This window comes from Impatiens glandulifera, chromosome 1 (assembly GCF_907164915.1).
Source record: "Impatiens glandulifera chromosome 1, dImpGla2.1, whole genome shotgun sequence".
Lineage (NCBI taxonomy): Eukaryota > Viridiplantae > Streptophyta > Magnoliopsida > Ericales > Balsaminaceae > Impatiens > Impatiens glandulifera.
Window position 1 is genome coordinate 43,397,444 of NC_061862.1, and position 15,135 is coordinate 43,412,578.

The 15,135-nt window shown below is 36.4% G+C and overlaps 2 protein-coding genes across 3 annotated transcripts; one reads left to right on the forward strand and one right to left on the reverse strand.

Moving 5' to 3' along the window:
* The first annotated feature begins 2,577 nt into the window (after nucleotides 1–2,577).
* On the forward strand, nucleotides 2,578–4,522 carry LOC124922674 (probable protein phosphatase 2C 35). The gene is made up of 3 exons (XM_047463394.1): nucleotides 2,578–3,661; nucleotides 3,922–4,056; nucleotides 4,157–4,522. The coding sequence occupies exons 1-3, from the start codon at nucleotides 2,771–2,773 to the stop codon at nucleotides 4,346–4,348; spliced, it is 1,218 nt and encodes a 405-aa protein (XP_047319350.1). The 5' UTR covers nucleotides 2,578–2,770; the 3' UTR covers nucleotides 4,349–4,522.
* A 91-nt stretch (nucleotides 4,523–4,613) lies between these two features.
* On the reverse strand, nucleotides 4,614–14,326 carry LOC124922673 (SAC3 family protein B). 2 transcript variants are annotated; one of them, XM_047463393.1, is made up of 16 exons: nucleotides 14,142–14,326; nucleotides 13,721–13,918; nucleotides 13,311–13,433; nucleotides 12,954–13,169; nucleotides 12,723–12,884; nucleotides 12,178–12,405; nucleotides 11,847–12,094; nucleotides 11,259–11,359; nucleotides 10,889–11,104; nucleotides 9,680–9,907; nucleotides 9,513–9,604; nucleotides 9,336–9,429; nucleotides 8,529–8,621; nucleotides 7,040–7,815; nucleotides 6,672–6,786; nucleotides 4,614–6,460 (listed from the first exon to the last, which is right to left on the reverse strand). In XM_047463393.1, the coding sequence occupies exons 1-16, from the start codon at nucleotides 14,258–14,260 to the stop codon at nucleotides 4,778–4,780; spliced, it is 4,692 nt and encodes a 1,563-aa protein (XP_047319349.1). In that variant the 5' UTR covers nucleotides 14,261–14,326; the 3' UTR covers nucleotides 4,614–4,777. The 2 variants fall into 2 exon arrangements, with proteins under 2 accessions (XP_047319349.1, XP_047319348.1); XM_047463392.1 differs by having other exon boundaries at nucleotides 12,954–13,172.
* Between the last annotated feature and the right edge of the window lie 809 nt (nucleotides 14,327–15,135).

Here is a 15,135-nt window from a genome sequence, read left to right on the forward strand (position 1 = left end):
CCAATTTATTGGACATACTAAGAACCAACTTTCTCATATAATTATGGTGATTTTGTTGAGTTTCTTTGATGACCATTATGTTTATTTTCAACTCTTTAACATCCTCCTTCAGCTCATCACATTTACATCCAACAACAGGTGATGTAGGTGCAGGTGGTGTAGGATTTGACGTCGCGGTGGGGGGACTAAGAATATTGGCAGGTTTGGGAGCATGTTCGGGATTAGATTACACATCATAATCAAGATTTCTCTTCCTGTTGGTAGGTTTGAGAGTAGTATCTACATCTTGATCTCCATCCAGCCTTTCTCTTCCTGTTAGTAGGTTTGGGAGTAGATTTTTTAGGTTCTTCATCTTCACCTTCAGGGATGATTCTCTTCCCCCATCTGTAAATCCCTCAATCAAATCATCATCTGAATTATCTATTTGTTCAAAGTCCACCCCACTGTATAAGCTCTTATCCATGGAGGACTCTTCCATCTTAGTCAGATCCGTGGTCTGAAGGACATACTTTATCTCCTGCAAGGTGTTCTTCTTGTTGAAATAATAGACTAATATCCTTGGGCGTAGAGGCTCATTAAGCTCCTTCCTACTAGCGAATTTAGGGACAAAGCTTTTACTGACATCATATGTCCACACTTGAAATGCTAGTGCGAACTCATAAACGTTATAAGGAAAAGCATCACTAATCCCTCTTGTCTCCTTCTTGAAAAAATATATAGTATTGAGATGTTTCATGTTCTTGTTTAGACCTTCCCCCTTGGAAATTGGAGGAAAGTTTCCACGTCTTCCACCATGTAGAGGATTTTGACAAGTACAATCCTCCTTGGGTTAATTGCAAATAGGTACTGGCAAATCAGGCATACCAGCCTCATCTTCCATGCATCTTCCTTATTAGTGCATGACATAAAACAAGACTCAAACTTGTTCATTTGTACAATCATTTTCCCTTTAAAATATTTAAACAAGAGAGGTGGACAACCTCGGCATTCATCTTCTTCTTCGTTCACCACAGGAAATCTGTCGAAGTTAAGGCCTGTAACCAAGGCATACTTCTTCATACCAAATATCAGTTCTTTCTCATTCACCATGAAAATAATCTCCTTCGAGTTTGAGCTTATCTTCCTAAGTAGCATCTGATGGACTATTGTTCCTAAGAACAGCAAGCACGGGACTGAATAAATATTTAAATTGGGTATTCAAAACCCTCTCCATAAGATCCATTGTATTCAACTTGTCAACTATCTTCTTGAGGGTGTGGGTGCATTTCCAAGAAATCATACTAGGAAACTCACGAACGGTTGTTTATGCCATCTACAAAAGGAACAACAACAAAAATATAAGAACAAATAATAAATACATTGTCGCGAGACGATCGTGCCGCCGCAAAACCCTAAACATAAACCCTAAACCAAAAACTAAAACTAACCTGATTAATTAAGACTATGAAAGAACGAGATGACGAGCCGGAAGAATCGTCGAGGCATGCAATAGTGAAGTTAAGTAGAAGCTAGAGAGAGACGAGTCGTCGCGACGTAGTGAATTAATGAAATGTTTATCGCGTCATACTTCCATCGCGAGACGATCTTGCCCCTTCGCGAGACAATATTGCCCTTCGCGAGACGATCATGTCCGTCGCGAGAGACGATCGCCCATCACGAGAAGGCCCATCGCGAGAAGGGACGGCCCTTCGCAAGATGATTGTGCCCTTCGCGTGACGATCGTGCACGTCGCAAGAATGTTCATCGCGAGAAGGGACAGCCCATCGCGAGAAGATTCATGTGATTCGGTCCCTTCTCGCGAGAAGATTGTTCACGTCGCGAGACAATTGTACCGTTGCGAGAAGGGACCAAATCACATGAATTTTTCCTGAAACAGAACCGAATTAAAGCATCATCTGCAAATATCATCATCGACAAGATGAATAACCAAGATGAATAATAAGATGAACAACCTCATCTGCATTCAACCTCATCTGTATCCAACCACATCTGCATTCAACCTCATCTGCATTCAAGATGAACACAAAAATATTTAATAAAACTATAATGGAAATAAGAACATAAATCACATGATATTAGAACGGGTTTTGTCCATCGATGTGTTCGTCGGTCGCCGATGAGAGCAAAATCGTTCGTTTAGGGTTCCGTCGCGAGAGAGAACGCGGAGTAGAGAGAGAAGAAGGAGAAAGGAAAATAAGGAAATGAAAAAAAATTGAGAATTTATATAAAAAAATTAGGGTTCCTTCGGGTGACAATCGTACCCTTCGCGTTACGCGACGGAGACAATTTCGTGAGAAAATTTTAAAGTAGTCATTTGCACAATTTAATTTATGCGCGGATGAAAGCTTATTTTTATCAAATTTTCCTTTTCCTTTTCTTTTTCCTTCTACTTATCACTAATTTAGATATAAATTGAAATTATTTTTCTTAAAAACGAAGAGAAAATGATTAATATATGTTTAATAAGGTAATATAATTCCAACGCGTGGCAACATTAATCACAAAAGTAGTTGTTATTTCCTTTGCATTTTGAATCACCACCATTGTTGGCTGACTTACTACAAACCGTTAGGTTTTTCTGGGTTCTTCTTCTTCTTCATAGAAACGAAATGTAATCAATCAAACACCAAGTTTCTTGCTTCCTTTGGAATCCCCTTTCTTTGTATTCTTCTTCTTCTTCTTCTTCTTCCGACTCTGATGCCTTATAATACCATCTTATTTGAAAACGGTTTGATGATCAGTAATCATTCTCGTCATCGATCTCTGAAACATGGGTTGTGTTTGCGTCAAGGATTGTAGCCGTTACCCGAAACCATTAGATGGAAATAATCAAGAAGATGCGTATATTAGTCAAGGAAACACCCTCTTAGATTACGTTCTTGTTCCTTCTCACAACCTAAAGCTCGGCTATTCCGTCCTTACACAAAGAGGTTACTACCCAGAAACCCCCCACAAAGAAAACCAAGATTGTTATTGCGTCGGAACTCAAATTCAAGGTAACCCTAACGTTCATTTCTTCGGCGTCTTCGATGGCCACGGTCAATTTGGTACTGAGTGTTCTAATTTCGTTAAAGATAGATTGATTCAAGTTCTATGTCACGATCGTTCCTTTCTTGATGATCCAATTAAGGCTTACAATTCTGCTTTTTTATCTATTAACGAGGAATTACACGCTAGTGATATTGATGACACCATGAGTGGTACCACGGCCATAACAGTTCTTGTTATTGGGAATACCCTTTACGTTGCCAATGTTGGTGATTCCAGAGCTACCATTGCTTCAAGAAATGGGGATCAAATTGTGTCTGAAGATCTTTCTCATGATCAGACCCCTTTTCGTATAGATGAATGTGAGAGGGTTAAGCTTTGTGGGGCAAGGGTGTTGAGTGTTGATCAAGTTGAAGGTTTGAAGGATCCTAATATTCAGACTTGGGGAGATGATGAAACCGAGTGTGCTGAACCTCCCAGGTTGTGGGTTCAGAATGGCTTGTTTCCGGGCACTGCTTTTACTCGTTCTGTCGGAGATAGTATAGCTGAGAAGATCGGAGTTGTTGCTGTTCCTGAGATTTCTGTTATCGAGATCAGGCCGCATCATCAGTTCTTTATAATTGCAAGTGATGGAATCTTCGAGTTCTTGTCCAGTCAAATTGTTGCTGAAATGGTGAGTAGTATAATCAATCATTCTTTCCAAATATCAGATTTAAAGGACTCTTTTATTATGATTTCAGAGACATGTTAGGTCTTTTTTTAGATAGTTTCAGAGTTTTTTTCTCGATCTCTTAGGATTTGTTGTTTCTAAGATTTGCACCTATTTTCGATATATAGCAACATTTGCATTCTTTTGAATCCTTTTTTAGTCATTAACAAATTTGGTGTTCTCTTCACTAACAAGTTGTTATGTTCCATTAATTTATTTGCAAGGTCACAAGATACCCCGACTCTCGAGACGCCTGTGCTTTCATTGCAGGAGAATCTTGCAAACTGTGGCTCGGAAATGAAAATAGGACCGACGATATAACCATCATCATTGTGCACATTAAAGAATTAGTAACTGATGTATGAATCATTCTCTCTATATATCTATATTCTTTAGTTAAAAAACATTTCTTTCCTTTATAAAACATCCGCCATCTAATAGATGTTCTATCTGTAATAGTCGGTTACCATTGGCGAAGGACTAAGCAGTGGGAACAACCTCCAAGCAGGTTTGCTAAAAAACGAGATTGGAAACAAAAAACGATATGATATCTGCAATACCCCACACCTACTGGTTCGGTTCATTGCTAAATCCAAATTCATTTCCAGAAGGAGGAACAACAACAGCAGATCAAAGCCATCCGATTTATAATGTATATTCAAGAGATACTTAAAATTATTAGCCTAATCTTTAGTAGCAAAGATTTTTGACAATATATAGAGATAGTTAAATTATTGTTACAATTGTTGTAATGAATATTCCTGTCCATCATAGAATTGGCTTCAATTGTGTATAAAAGTGTATATCATATCATCCTTTTGTCATCAGATTAACATTGTAATAGAACAGCATTGATTGTATATATGATAACAAAACAATGTAATTTAGATCATGACATTAAAAATATACCAATTGAAGCAACAAAATCACTTTGACTATTTATGAATGGGGATAGCTATTACAAAGATGACAAAATACAAGTTCTCAATGGCTCAGGTATTACAACAGGTCAGTTTCTTTTGCAAATAAAGATCAATATGAAGAGCAAAAGAATACTTTGAAACAAAACTTACACAGGTTTCAGAAATAGATAGACAATTTACTGTCTATGGTATTCTGCAATATGTTACACTGATCTAACAATTTACTCAATTTGTCAGAATCCTTGCTTGGTTTGCAAATCAATACCGAACTTGATTCCTCTTTCTCTGACATAAAAGAACTGTCGTTATCTTTCTCGCCATCAAACTCCCCATAAGGAACAAAGGCCATAAGCTTTTCATCTGAAACAATCTGACTTGTGCTCTTTGCGACATTGTTACCTGAATCAGGGAAGTAATCATCATCTTCACAGCTAACTCTTATCATTTCATCTAAGGATGGATAATCGTAAGAATAACTGTCTTCAATGTCCATCATCCTATCTAGAGCAAGTTTATCCTCCTCCTTCACGTAGGCTGTAGAACATGGTCCATTGGATAAAATCATCAAATGCCAATTGAAGATTCTACGAAAAATCTTGACCCAATTCGGGACAATATAGTATACAGACTCGTGAAGCAAAAGACGCGCACTACTTTGTAGAATTGCAGAAGCCTCTTTCATCGCCATTGCTTCTCCCATCATCATCTTGCTTGAAATCGTGAGATATCTGAACAAGCAGTTCTCGAGTTTTAATTTCTGTTCTACAATCTCCCTTCCCGATTTAGAACCTTCGTAAAGCCAAGATATATCATCGTGAAACTCAGGAAGCTTACAGTCCTCCAACGCGTAAATAATTGGTTCGATTCTTTTGGTTGAGCTCCATCCAACTTCGGGCAAGTGTAACTTCGTTGATTCGTACTCAACAGTATTCTTCTCGAGCAAATTAATCTCGGGACAGGGCCAAAACGTGTGGTTTTCATTAGAAGTAACAAAAACCAACCTCGATGCTCGATCAATAGCTTCATTGAAGGCTGATATGCATTGGTCTGGTTCAGTCTTGTCTAGAACTGCCAGTGAAGAACTCAAGTGCCTCAAAACAAGCTCGCGTGTTTTCACATTTTTTAGAATAGGTTGTGAAGGCGATTCGCTAGCCAACCATTGCAATCCTCCTCTCAACTTCTCATCACAGTAGAAATTCTGGCTTGTACGAAGGAAAATGATCGTGAAACTAGAAATTCGTGATTTGTCGATGTGATGAAGGCCCAAATTTTGAACAATCGCGGCTGGATTTGAAGTTTCATCACATAAGTCACATAGAATCAGCAAGGGCAAGCCAGAACCGGAACTTAAAGATGCAAGGAGATTATGGAGACGTTTTTTTTGGACTTCCCATGAGAATGTCCCATATAGAACAAAGACAACAGCACTTGCACCTAATGCAGACTCTTCAAGGTTATTATCGGAACTTATTTCTTTAACAATTGATAAACAGCAGTCAAACTGGTCAGCAGATTTTTCGTAGATCCATTTCTTCCAAATTGAGAGGCTAGGAGATGAAACTACAAGATTATCATCATTTTCGTCGTCAGGCATGAGCTTGGAGAGCAACCATGAGCCAGCATTGAACTGATTTTCTTCTTGCATTTTATCTTCACTATGCTTCTCTATCTGTGAGAATAAAATAATTTTCCAGCAGAGGCACTTAGCAGTCTGGTTTCTTGCACCAAGTGTATTGGCTACAACTTCTGAAACATTTAATCTACACCGTGATCTTTCCCATTGTTTTTGCCGCTCATACAAAATATCATCAATTTTGAACTCCACAAAGCTGCTTGAATGCTTGAGATGAAAAACAAAAGTTTAAAAATTAGATGTGGCACCAACCTTTATATGAAATGTCAACATTCCTTAGCACAAGTAATTGATTAATGTGTGTATAAAAAGTTTCCACCATATAATTAAACATCCCATCGTGTATTTTTTAGAGATGTTCTCTTGGCGCTCAAATAAATGGTTGAACACTGATAACAGATAGAATTATAGAACTTACATCCTTGGACTGTCGAATAGGTGTTCCCAGTGACAATGAATTCAAGGCCCATAGTGCAGCTAACTGCTTTTGTTCACGTAACTCCTTTTTCTTGGATGAATGGCGCTTCCATGTTCTGGTCAGGGGATAAGAACAAAAACAGCAAGAAAATAAGACAAAGAACAGAAAGTAAGAGCTTGTTTGATGTAGGATTTTTTTGGAAAAAACTTGTTCGGTGAAAAAGTTCTTTATGTTTAATATTTAAAAAATAAAATAAAGGGTGTATTTTAGTTCATAGATTTGATTGATGATGAGATAAGGGGTTCTTTGGATCAAACAACCCTAAATGTGTAGATTTAACTTATATAGCAGATAGTAAAGCTTACAACCTAAGTATCAACTTGAGTCTAGCTTCAGCAGCTTCTTCATCATGGTAACTGTAACTGGGTTCAACTTCCTCATTTTCAATGAGTAGAGGCATATCCATGTGCAGATCCTCAGTGGTTGTTGTCGGTGGAACTGACTCTTCAACTGCAGAATCAAGTTCAGGACCTGGAACTTTTCCCTGTTCAAACTCATCCATGGACAGGGATGGAACAACCACGTTCATGCTTAATGGTGAATTCTTCTCCAGAGAGTTTCGAAAAGCTTTATCATATTTTGGTGTCCTTGGACTACCCACTCTACTTCCTCCTTGATACTTGGGGGAATTAGGTAATATGGTGGATTCCCAAGTTAGACTACTTGATCTAGTCATCTGGTTATCAATCTCACTTTGTTGATCTACAACAAATGGTTGGTGAATAGGCTTTAAGATGATTTTATCCTTTGGCGATGAGGCTGATTCATGATAGGCCATTTCTTCATCAACTACTTGAACCTGAATTTCTGGCTCAACAACTTGAACAAGTTTTGGCTCCTTCTGAGGACTCACATTGAACTGGGACTCATGTACTCTTTCCACAGGTAATGGCATAGATTGATGAGAAAAAGATATGATATCCTCAACTATCTCACGAGACTTTTTCATGTGAACGAGTTTTGAACATTTCACAGTGAAGTCACTTTCACTATTCAAGAATGGACCTTCCTTCACCATATACGGCTCTTCATATTCTTTAATCGAGAATCCATGATACTCCAACAAGCTTTCTAAATCTTCTTCCTGTTTCAGTGAACAGATATTGTAAAAGAACACATTCTTCAGACAATGTGTTAGGAATTAAAAAGTATGGAAAGGGATTAGTAAATAAGTGTAAAAGAAATATTGTGAATAATGAGCTAGTGTAGCCTAGTTAGTAGTCTTGTTCTAAAGATCTTATGAATACTTTGGATGTTAACAAGTCACACATCACGATGTTATCAAATTAGTTATTAACCTATCATATACACATCGTTCACTTCCTATATACAAGTGACAAAACAAGAAGCCAAGACAATGTTTGTATCGTATTGTTTATAATATGGGCCAAGGAAATAAGACATTTCACACCACCATCACACGATCCTTGAGGACAAGGATTTAAAAAGGGAGAAATTTTGTTACGAATAAAATAGTAGAAAAATGGTTAGTAAATAACAATATTTAGATAATGAGTGAATGAAGCCTATTTAGTGGTATTGTTCATGAACTATGTTTAGAGATAGTATAAAGTTATGCTAGTATTAGGGAGAGTTATATCTACTTGAAGTTAACTACTTGTAAGGGATAATAGGGTATAGTGAGTAGATTGTTGGTGAATGAAACTAGCTTCTGTCTCTCATCTTCCTATTCTCCCTAGTCCCTTCTCATCTTGCTAGTTTCTCTATCTCTCTCTCTTTCCCTTACTTAACATCTTATTTCATAAAACAATGTAGACCAAGCAAAAGAATAAATACCTCCATTGCGATCCATTTGGCAACATGAGACATTGGAATCCCTTGGTTATTCTGTAGACCAGAGTGTAGAGATGCAAGTGCCTGAGTTCGCAGCTGTTCATCCCAGCATGCAAGAGAGAGAAATTTGAAGTTATGAACAGATGCATCAACTCTACAAACATAAGGAATTATTATAAAGTCGAAGAGTGAATCCATAATATTTCTAAAAAAAGTGAAAACTCGTAGCTTAGTGGTAGAACTCAAGAATGGGTTCGAGTCTTCACACCCGGACTATTACAAATATAATATTTCTAAAAAAACATGGTGTGATTACACAATATTACGACATCATATTCACATAAATCTACCATATCTTAAGCTTTTGTGTCCAGGGCATATTGGGGATGATCATGTTAGATTCTATTGTCAACAATAAGGGGCCCCAAAATTCAGTTTTGCTTTATTTGATGGGCCTAGGCTATTGTACAACTTAATCAAGGATCTTTGGGAAATTCCTGAAAAGGGTAGGCCCTCAATTAAGGGCCTTTTGTTTAAACAGCAGCAACTCCTCCTCACTGCTATATTCCGGATCAGTCCGACGACTTTATCAAGAAAAGAGAAAAAAAAAACTATACATGCACACACATGGAAAGATGTTTTAGCCACATATTTGCCCATAATGAGTGTAAAGAACATAGAAGAATTATCTATACAGAAAAAGGGCATAGTTCAAAGAATTTGCAGTGTTAGTGCAATTCACAACATGTAAAGGGGAATTCAAGATTCCAAGGTAAATCATGGCCACAACAATCAAATGCAAATACACACCTTTGCAAAGTGAGCATGCATCAGACATGCTTGAAGATAACTTGCTTTTCTTGCCAGACGAAAGAAGGCTATGAAGTTGCCTGTCCTGCAAACTCTGTATGAAAGAACAGTAATTTTAAGATTCTGCACATTAAGAGATTTTACTACCTTGTGCATTTCACAGAGAGTATGAAAAACCTGGCTACATCACGGGCAAACAAGATTTCTGGTGTTTTTCGTATTTCTGCCGTCATCTTAGAGAGATCAAGCGAGAGTTCTGCAGGTTCAACCTACCACAAATAATTAATTCCCCTGGAGAATAATATGAACAGAAGTCCTATGGTGAACATGCAGTGGGGACTTACCTTATAACCAGGATGCTTGTCCAGTTTAAGAAGAGCATAATAACCTCGGAATTCCTTTTCTGTTGGCACGATAATGCCTCTCTTCCTGTGATCATCATACATTTGGAACAACTCAACTGATGTCTTGTTCATTTGTTCAATGTTCAGATGAGCATCAAATCCCTCAGAAAATCCTTCCCCTTTGGCATATTCACATAATTCATGCATGGCTATTATGTGAAGTCTTATCTGAAACCATATCAATGTAAAAATAATAGTTAATAGCTTGCAGTAATCAATGCATTAGATATTTATTAAATGAACTACAATACGCCTGATAAAAAAATAAGTTAAGGCTTGTATTAAATCAAGTATCGCAGCGGCTGCAAGCTCAGGGATAAACTTATATTTTAATTATCAAAGTACATTTTAGAATAAATAGAAGTAAAAGAACACCCTTAGAGAAAATGATTTATAACAATAGTGTAGTTTAACAAAGGATCTTTCTTGAGCAAAACCAGCAGCAAGGCTATGGTTTTAGGTAATGCTGTGAAGACAGGAAGTGCTATGTTTTTTTTTTCATTTGAAAGGATGTAGGGGCAAAGGTCAATTTGCAATATGTGGTCAAAATACATGGGGAAGATGTGCCATGTCCTTTTCTTTTGTTCCTACTATGTAAGAGAGAGAACTCATTGTACAGATTGTGACAGTTCACGGTGGGTTATGTTTTAAGTTTAGCAAGATTGTTTCTGGATCATAAAGTAGATACATAACTCATATTAAAAAAAATAATAATAATAAAAAGAAAGAATGGATCTGTTTTAACTAAGGATACTAACATAATGTGAAAGTCAAGAATTATTGAAAAAATGGTGCCATTTGATAGGAGGAAAAAAAATTGATTTAGTGGAATTTAAAAATCAATGACTGTATCTAGGAATTTTAACCATCAAAATGGTGTTGAAGACCCACAAAAAGGACGATGACCTTGCTCTTCTAAAATGCCACCCGAAATCAGTAGGAGGGTCAATAATGACTATTGCTTTGTCCTTTTTTAGTGTTGCACACAATTGCAACTTAATATGTTACTTATTGTGGATGAAATAAAAAAATGGGAAAATCCCTTGCATATATGGCTTCATATATGAATCCAGGGAGAGTTCAAGTGGAATCATTTGCAAATTTAATTACAATATATCTAATCCATTAATAGTCAGACTCAGAGCATACCATTTGTTCAAGCATGCCGATTGCTTCAAGGTTAAATATATGTTGCATTCTGAGATCCATCCGAATAGCCCTCATCCTATCCCAAAGGAAGTTGTAAAGACGAAGAAACCTGTCATCATAAGGCGTTTCTAGCAGACAGAGAAGATAATCAACTGTCCTCTGCAAGACAGGCATGGGCCTTATCAACTCTGCTTCCCTCTCTGCTGTTCTATTATACTGCAAGAATAATTCCATGTATAAAAATAAATTATCATGCTTTGCATTATTGTGGGATGGCAGAAGGGAGACAATGATCTTTTTATTTCTCTTTTCACAGGATAAGAAGATGGACAGTAAAGGCCCAATCTGGCAGGAAACAGACTTATGGCACCTTCTTAACAGCAAGGGATTTGCTGGTATGGTTTCTATCTCCATTCAAGCGCTCGTATTGGTCAAGATCTCCTTTCCTCTCTCGCTCAGCTCTTTCCGCCTCTGAAATAGTAATAAAGTATCAGGATAACTGATATGGTATTAAAGTGATATGTCAAAAAAGCCTAGTTGATATTATTAATATAATATTATTATTGTATAGGAAGTTAGAGGCAGTTAGTTAAATTAGTAGTACTTGTTAGCAGTTATTTATCATTTGGTAGTTATTTTTCAGTTATGATTAATTGGTATAAATAAGTAGCTTGGAATGGATTATATGTTGAATATTGATTAAAGATTTATCTTCTCTTCTAAAGGTTTCTTGTCTCTCTTCTTTCCTGGAATTCTTCTCTTCTGCCTCTTCTTTAAATGGTATTCTATATCAAAAACATAAAAGGACATCCATATTCCTTTGATGCAGTACACCATTCCTTAATGAAAGCATGTAATTTCTCTCAAAAGTTACTTCAGTTGATGACCAATGTTAATATAAATTATGTCATCAACAATGTAATGTGGTAGATAAATTGGGAAGATAGATGAGACATACCCGGACACATATCTGTGCATGAACCAACTATAACAGTGGATGAATCCTGTACATCATAGTCACACATCCCTTCAGGTAAATCTACAGCCATATCTTTAGCATGTTCATCTGGGGCTTCTCGCCTCTCTGTATATGGATCGCGCCTATGCACTGGCGCCTTTTGCACCCCAATGCTAGAGGCAGTTTGTACAGGCTGACTTAGTTCAGTCTTGAAGCGTGCATATCTCTTAGCCTTAGCCTCTATTTCACTAGTCACATTATAAGAGTAGTGGACATTAGTGACCTGCATCGCTAGGAAGATTAATGGAATAAATTTGGTCAAAGACCTTACAGCTCATGATCATCTTGGTTGATATTGGCAATTCCATGTGTTGAGCCAGTGGAAGTAATAGGAGGCGATCTGGTTCTTTTAGTAACTGGATTGCTGATTGTCTTTGTCATAGCAGATTCTTTATCAATACTTTGTGCAGATTGTGTCATTTGACTATGAAACTGAGAAGTAGGCCTGGCAGGAACAGAATGAGGTCTTGGGCCTAAGCTGGGAGGGGAAGGAGAAGACCTGAACAAATGAAAACCAGCATATGAAGTAGCAGATTTTGAAGTGGAAAGAACTCACTAAGATCTCCAAAGAGAACATCACGAACTAGGATAGTGTTGTTCTCCAAGTCAAGGAAACTTAAAGAGAGAATTTCATATCCTTCACATATAGTATGAAAAATAACCTTTTCCAGCTAATGAAACTTGAGACATTTTCTATTTCCTTTATACATAATGTGTAGGCAATCATTGTTACACGTTGGAAATATCACTTTCTCTGGGAAGCGTCCAACAAAGATCACTAGGATATGGTGACTACTGTAATCTGAAGTAGCGTACCTTCCATTAGAAATCCTAGTCAAAACTGAATTTTGCAAGTACATATTTGTGGTGGCTGATGGATGTACAGATTTAGCATGTTGTGCAGCCTGGGAGTCCATAGTATTGAGCATTAGACTGTTTCCGTATTCGTTAGACATTGAAGGAGGAGGCAAAGAATGACTGTAAGGGAAAAAAAATGTAAATATCGGGGGAATATAATTAGTAAAGTAAAGTGTTTTATTTCTTTACCTGAATGAATCAACTTGGTTGAAATGAAAACCACTTTGAGAAACTTCATGAGTAGATGGTATAAGTTGGGGCCTAGTATGTTTCGAGACCTGAACAGCCTGATGTTGAGTCCCCAAACTTCCAGCAGATACATGTTGGCGTTGCCAAGACATTGAGCGACCAGAATTGCCAGGCGGCCTTGTCCAATTTCCCCCAGCAGGAGGCGATACAGACAACCTACTGAAAATTGCAATGGCACGTTAAAAACAAGAGATGTGCAACTTTTGTCAGTTATCATACTGAATATATACAAATAACAAGCATGTTGGGTGACGTATAAGAAGCAGCTGCTCTTATAACCAGAATGCAATAATTTACCTCTGAATGTCGCCATTATGACTAAACTTCTCAAAATGAATGCTGTTTCCAGGGGGTGAACGTGATGACTGCGTCACCTGAGGAGTAACAACTTTGTTTAAGCCGTAGAAGGATCCTCCATCCCTACACATTTTTACAAAGTAATATCATTTAAACGTAAGAAGAAGCATCTTGCGTACCGTGTAGTGTGAGGAATAAAAATTCATAGAAATTAATCAAATTGGTCGTCACAAGAGGATAGGAAACTATGTGTTTTTCAAAATGTTACAAGTTTGTATTAATAGAGTTGTCCAAGACAGCTTCTAATAATACAAACAATGTGTGTACCAAACAACTCATTCATCAAGCCATGTTGAAACAAAAGGAAACTACAATAGACATGAAGATATAGACTTGTTTCAGGAGCTTACCTTTCATTGCCTATTGGTTGAGAAGACAAAACATTATGACCATTAGATGGCAACAAAGGTGAACTGATTCTCTTAAGGTCTTGCCCAGGTAAGATATGCCCAGTAGCATCATGTGAAGCCCAAACAACTGAAGTAGCTGTTGGAGACCTTGAACGAGCTTGAAACCCCATATCTGAATTTGGAAGAGACGCAAACGGCCTAGGATAAAAGAAACATACTGATTCAATTGTCTATGATAACTAAATTTTTAAACCACATAAAACATAAACAGATCGATTAATAGAAAACCCTACTTTAGAACATCAAAAGAAAACCCTACTTTAGAACATCAAATTAACCGCACGTGACAATTAACATGAATATAGAAATGTAAGTATGAAACATATTCCAATGAAAAAGTAGTGTTCTTGATAGAGCTTGCCTTGGAAAAGGTTGAACTGGAGAAGCAGTGAAGGGAGGAGACGGAGAGTATCCGATTGGAGGTTGAGCCGTAGGAGGACCATTAGGGCCTGAATTCTTACCGAACCCTGAGAACGACATCGATCTGGTTCAAATTGAATTCAAGCACATTCATAGGCATATAAACCTCCTCCGCTTAAAGCCCCCTTATGCTTCTGCTTCCAAAATATATAATATATATATATATTATATCATTTTTCCAAAATATATATAACAATATATTATATATATATATATATTATATTTTTTTCACTTTTTTTTATTAAGTATAACACAATTAATCATACTCCGTTATAATTTTATTTTTTCATCTTATAATAAATATGAAAATAAATTAGTGGGAAAGTGAAAGAGAAACAATTAATAATTTTTATATTTATTTTTTTCACTTTTTTATATAATATATATATATATATACCATTTATTATATATAAATATAAAGAAAGGGAGAAAAATATTAAATATAAGATCATTTATATAAAAAAAAAAGTATATATATATAATTCAAAAATTATATTAATATATATATTTTATAATTTGAAATTATTTTTAAAATAACAAATTTATATTTAAGTATATTAATATATATATATATATAATTTAAAAATAAATTTAAGTTGGTTATATATATAACATTTAAAAAAATAATAATAAAATTCTTCGATAATAGATTTACATTTAAGCTTAATTTTGACATCTATCAGAAGATTGGTCTAGTTAGTTCACCAAAATATCTAATTATTCAGTGAAGTGCAATATTTGGAGGGTAATTTATTTATGTATAAAACTTTTTGTGAGCAGTCCAGATTCATTATGGGGATGGATTTTCAATCATTTTACGACGATATTTAGTGTAGTGTCAAAAATCTAGTTGTGATGTATCATGAGTTTGCTTTCATTGTTATATGTATAAATGACACCGTTAATGACTTGATCATTGGTGGTTTCACTAACCA

Excerpts from the sequence above, each read along its gene's own strand:
- LOC124922674 (XM_047463394.1), top strand. The coding sequence starts at position 2,771 with ATGGGTTGTGTTTGCGTCAAGGATTGTAGCCGTTACCCGAAACCATTA. Across the intron at positions 3,662-3,921 it reads GTCAAATTGTTGCTGAAATG|GTCACAAGATACCCCGACTC; the intron begins GTGAGTAGTATA and ends TTTATTTGCAAG. Across the intron at positions 4,057-4,156 it reads TTAAAGAATTAGTAACTGAT|TCGGTTACCATTGGCGAAGG; the intron begins GTATGAATCATT and ends TATCTGTAATAG.
- LOC124922673 (XM_047463392.1), bottom strand. The coding sequence starts at position 14,260 with ATGTCGTTCTCAGGGTTCGGTAAGAATTCAGGCCCTAATGGTCCTCCT. Across the intron at positions 13,434-13,720 it reads CAACCAATAGGCAATGAAAG|GGATGGAGGATCCTTCTACG; the intron begins GTAAGCTCCTGA and ends AAAAATGTGTAG. Across the intron at positions 9,430-9,512 it reads TTTGCCCGTGATGTAGCCAG|AGTTTGCAGGACAGGCAACT; the intron begins GTTTTTCATACT and ends TCTTTCATACAG.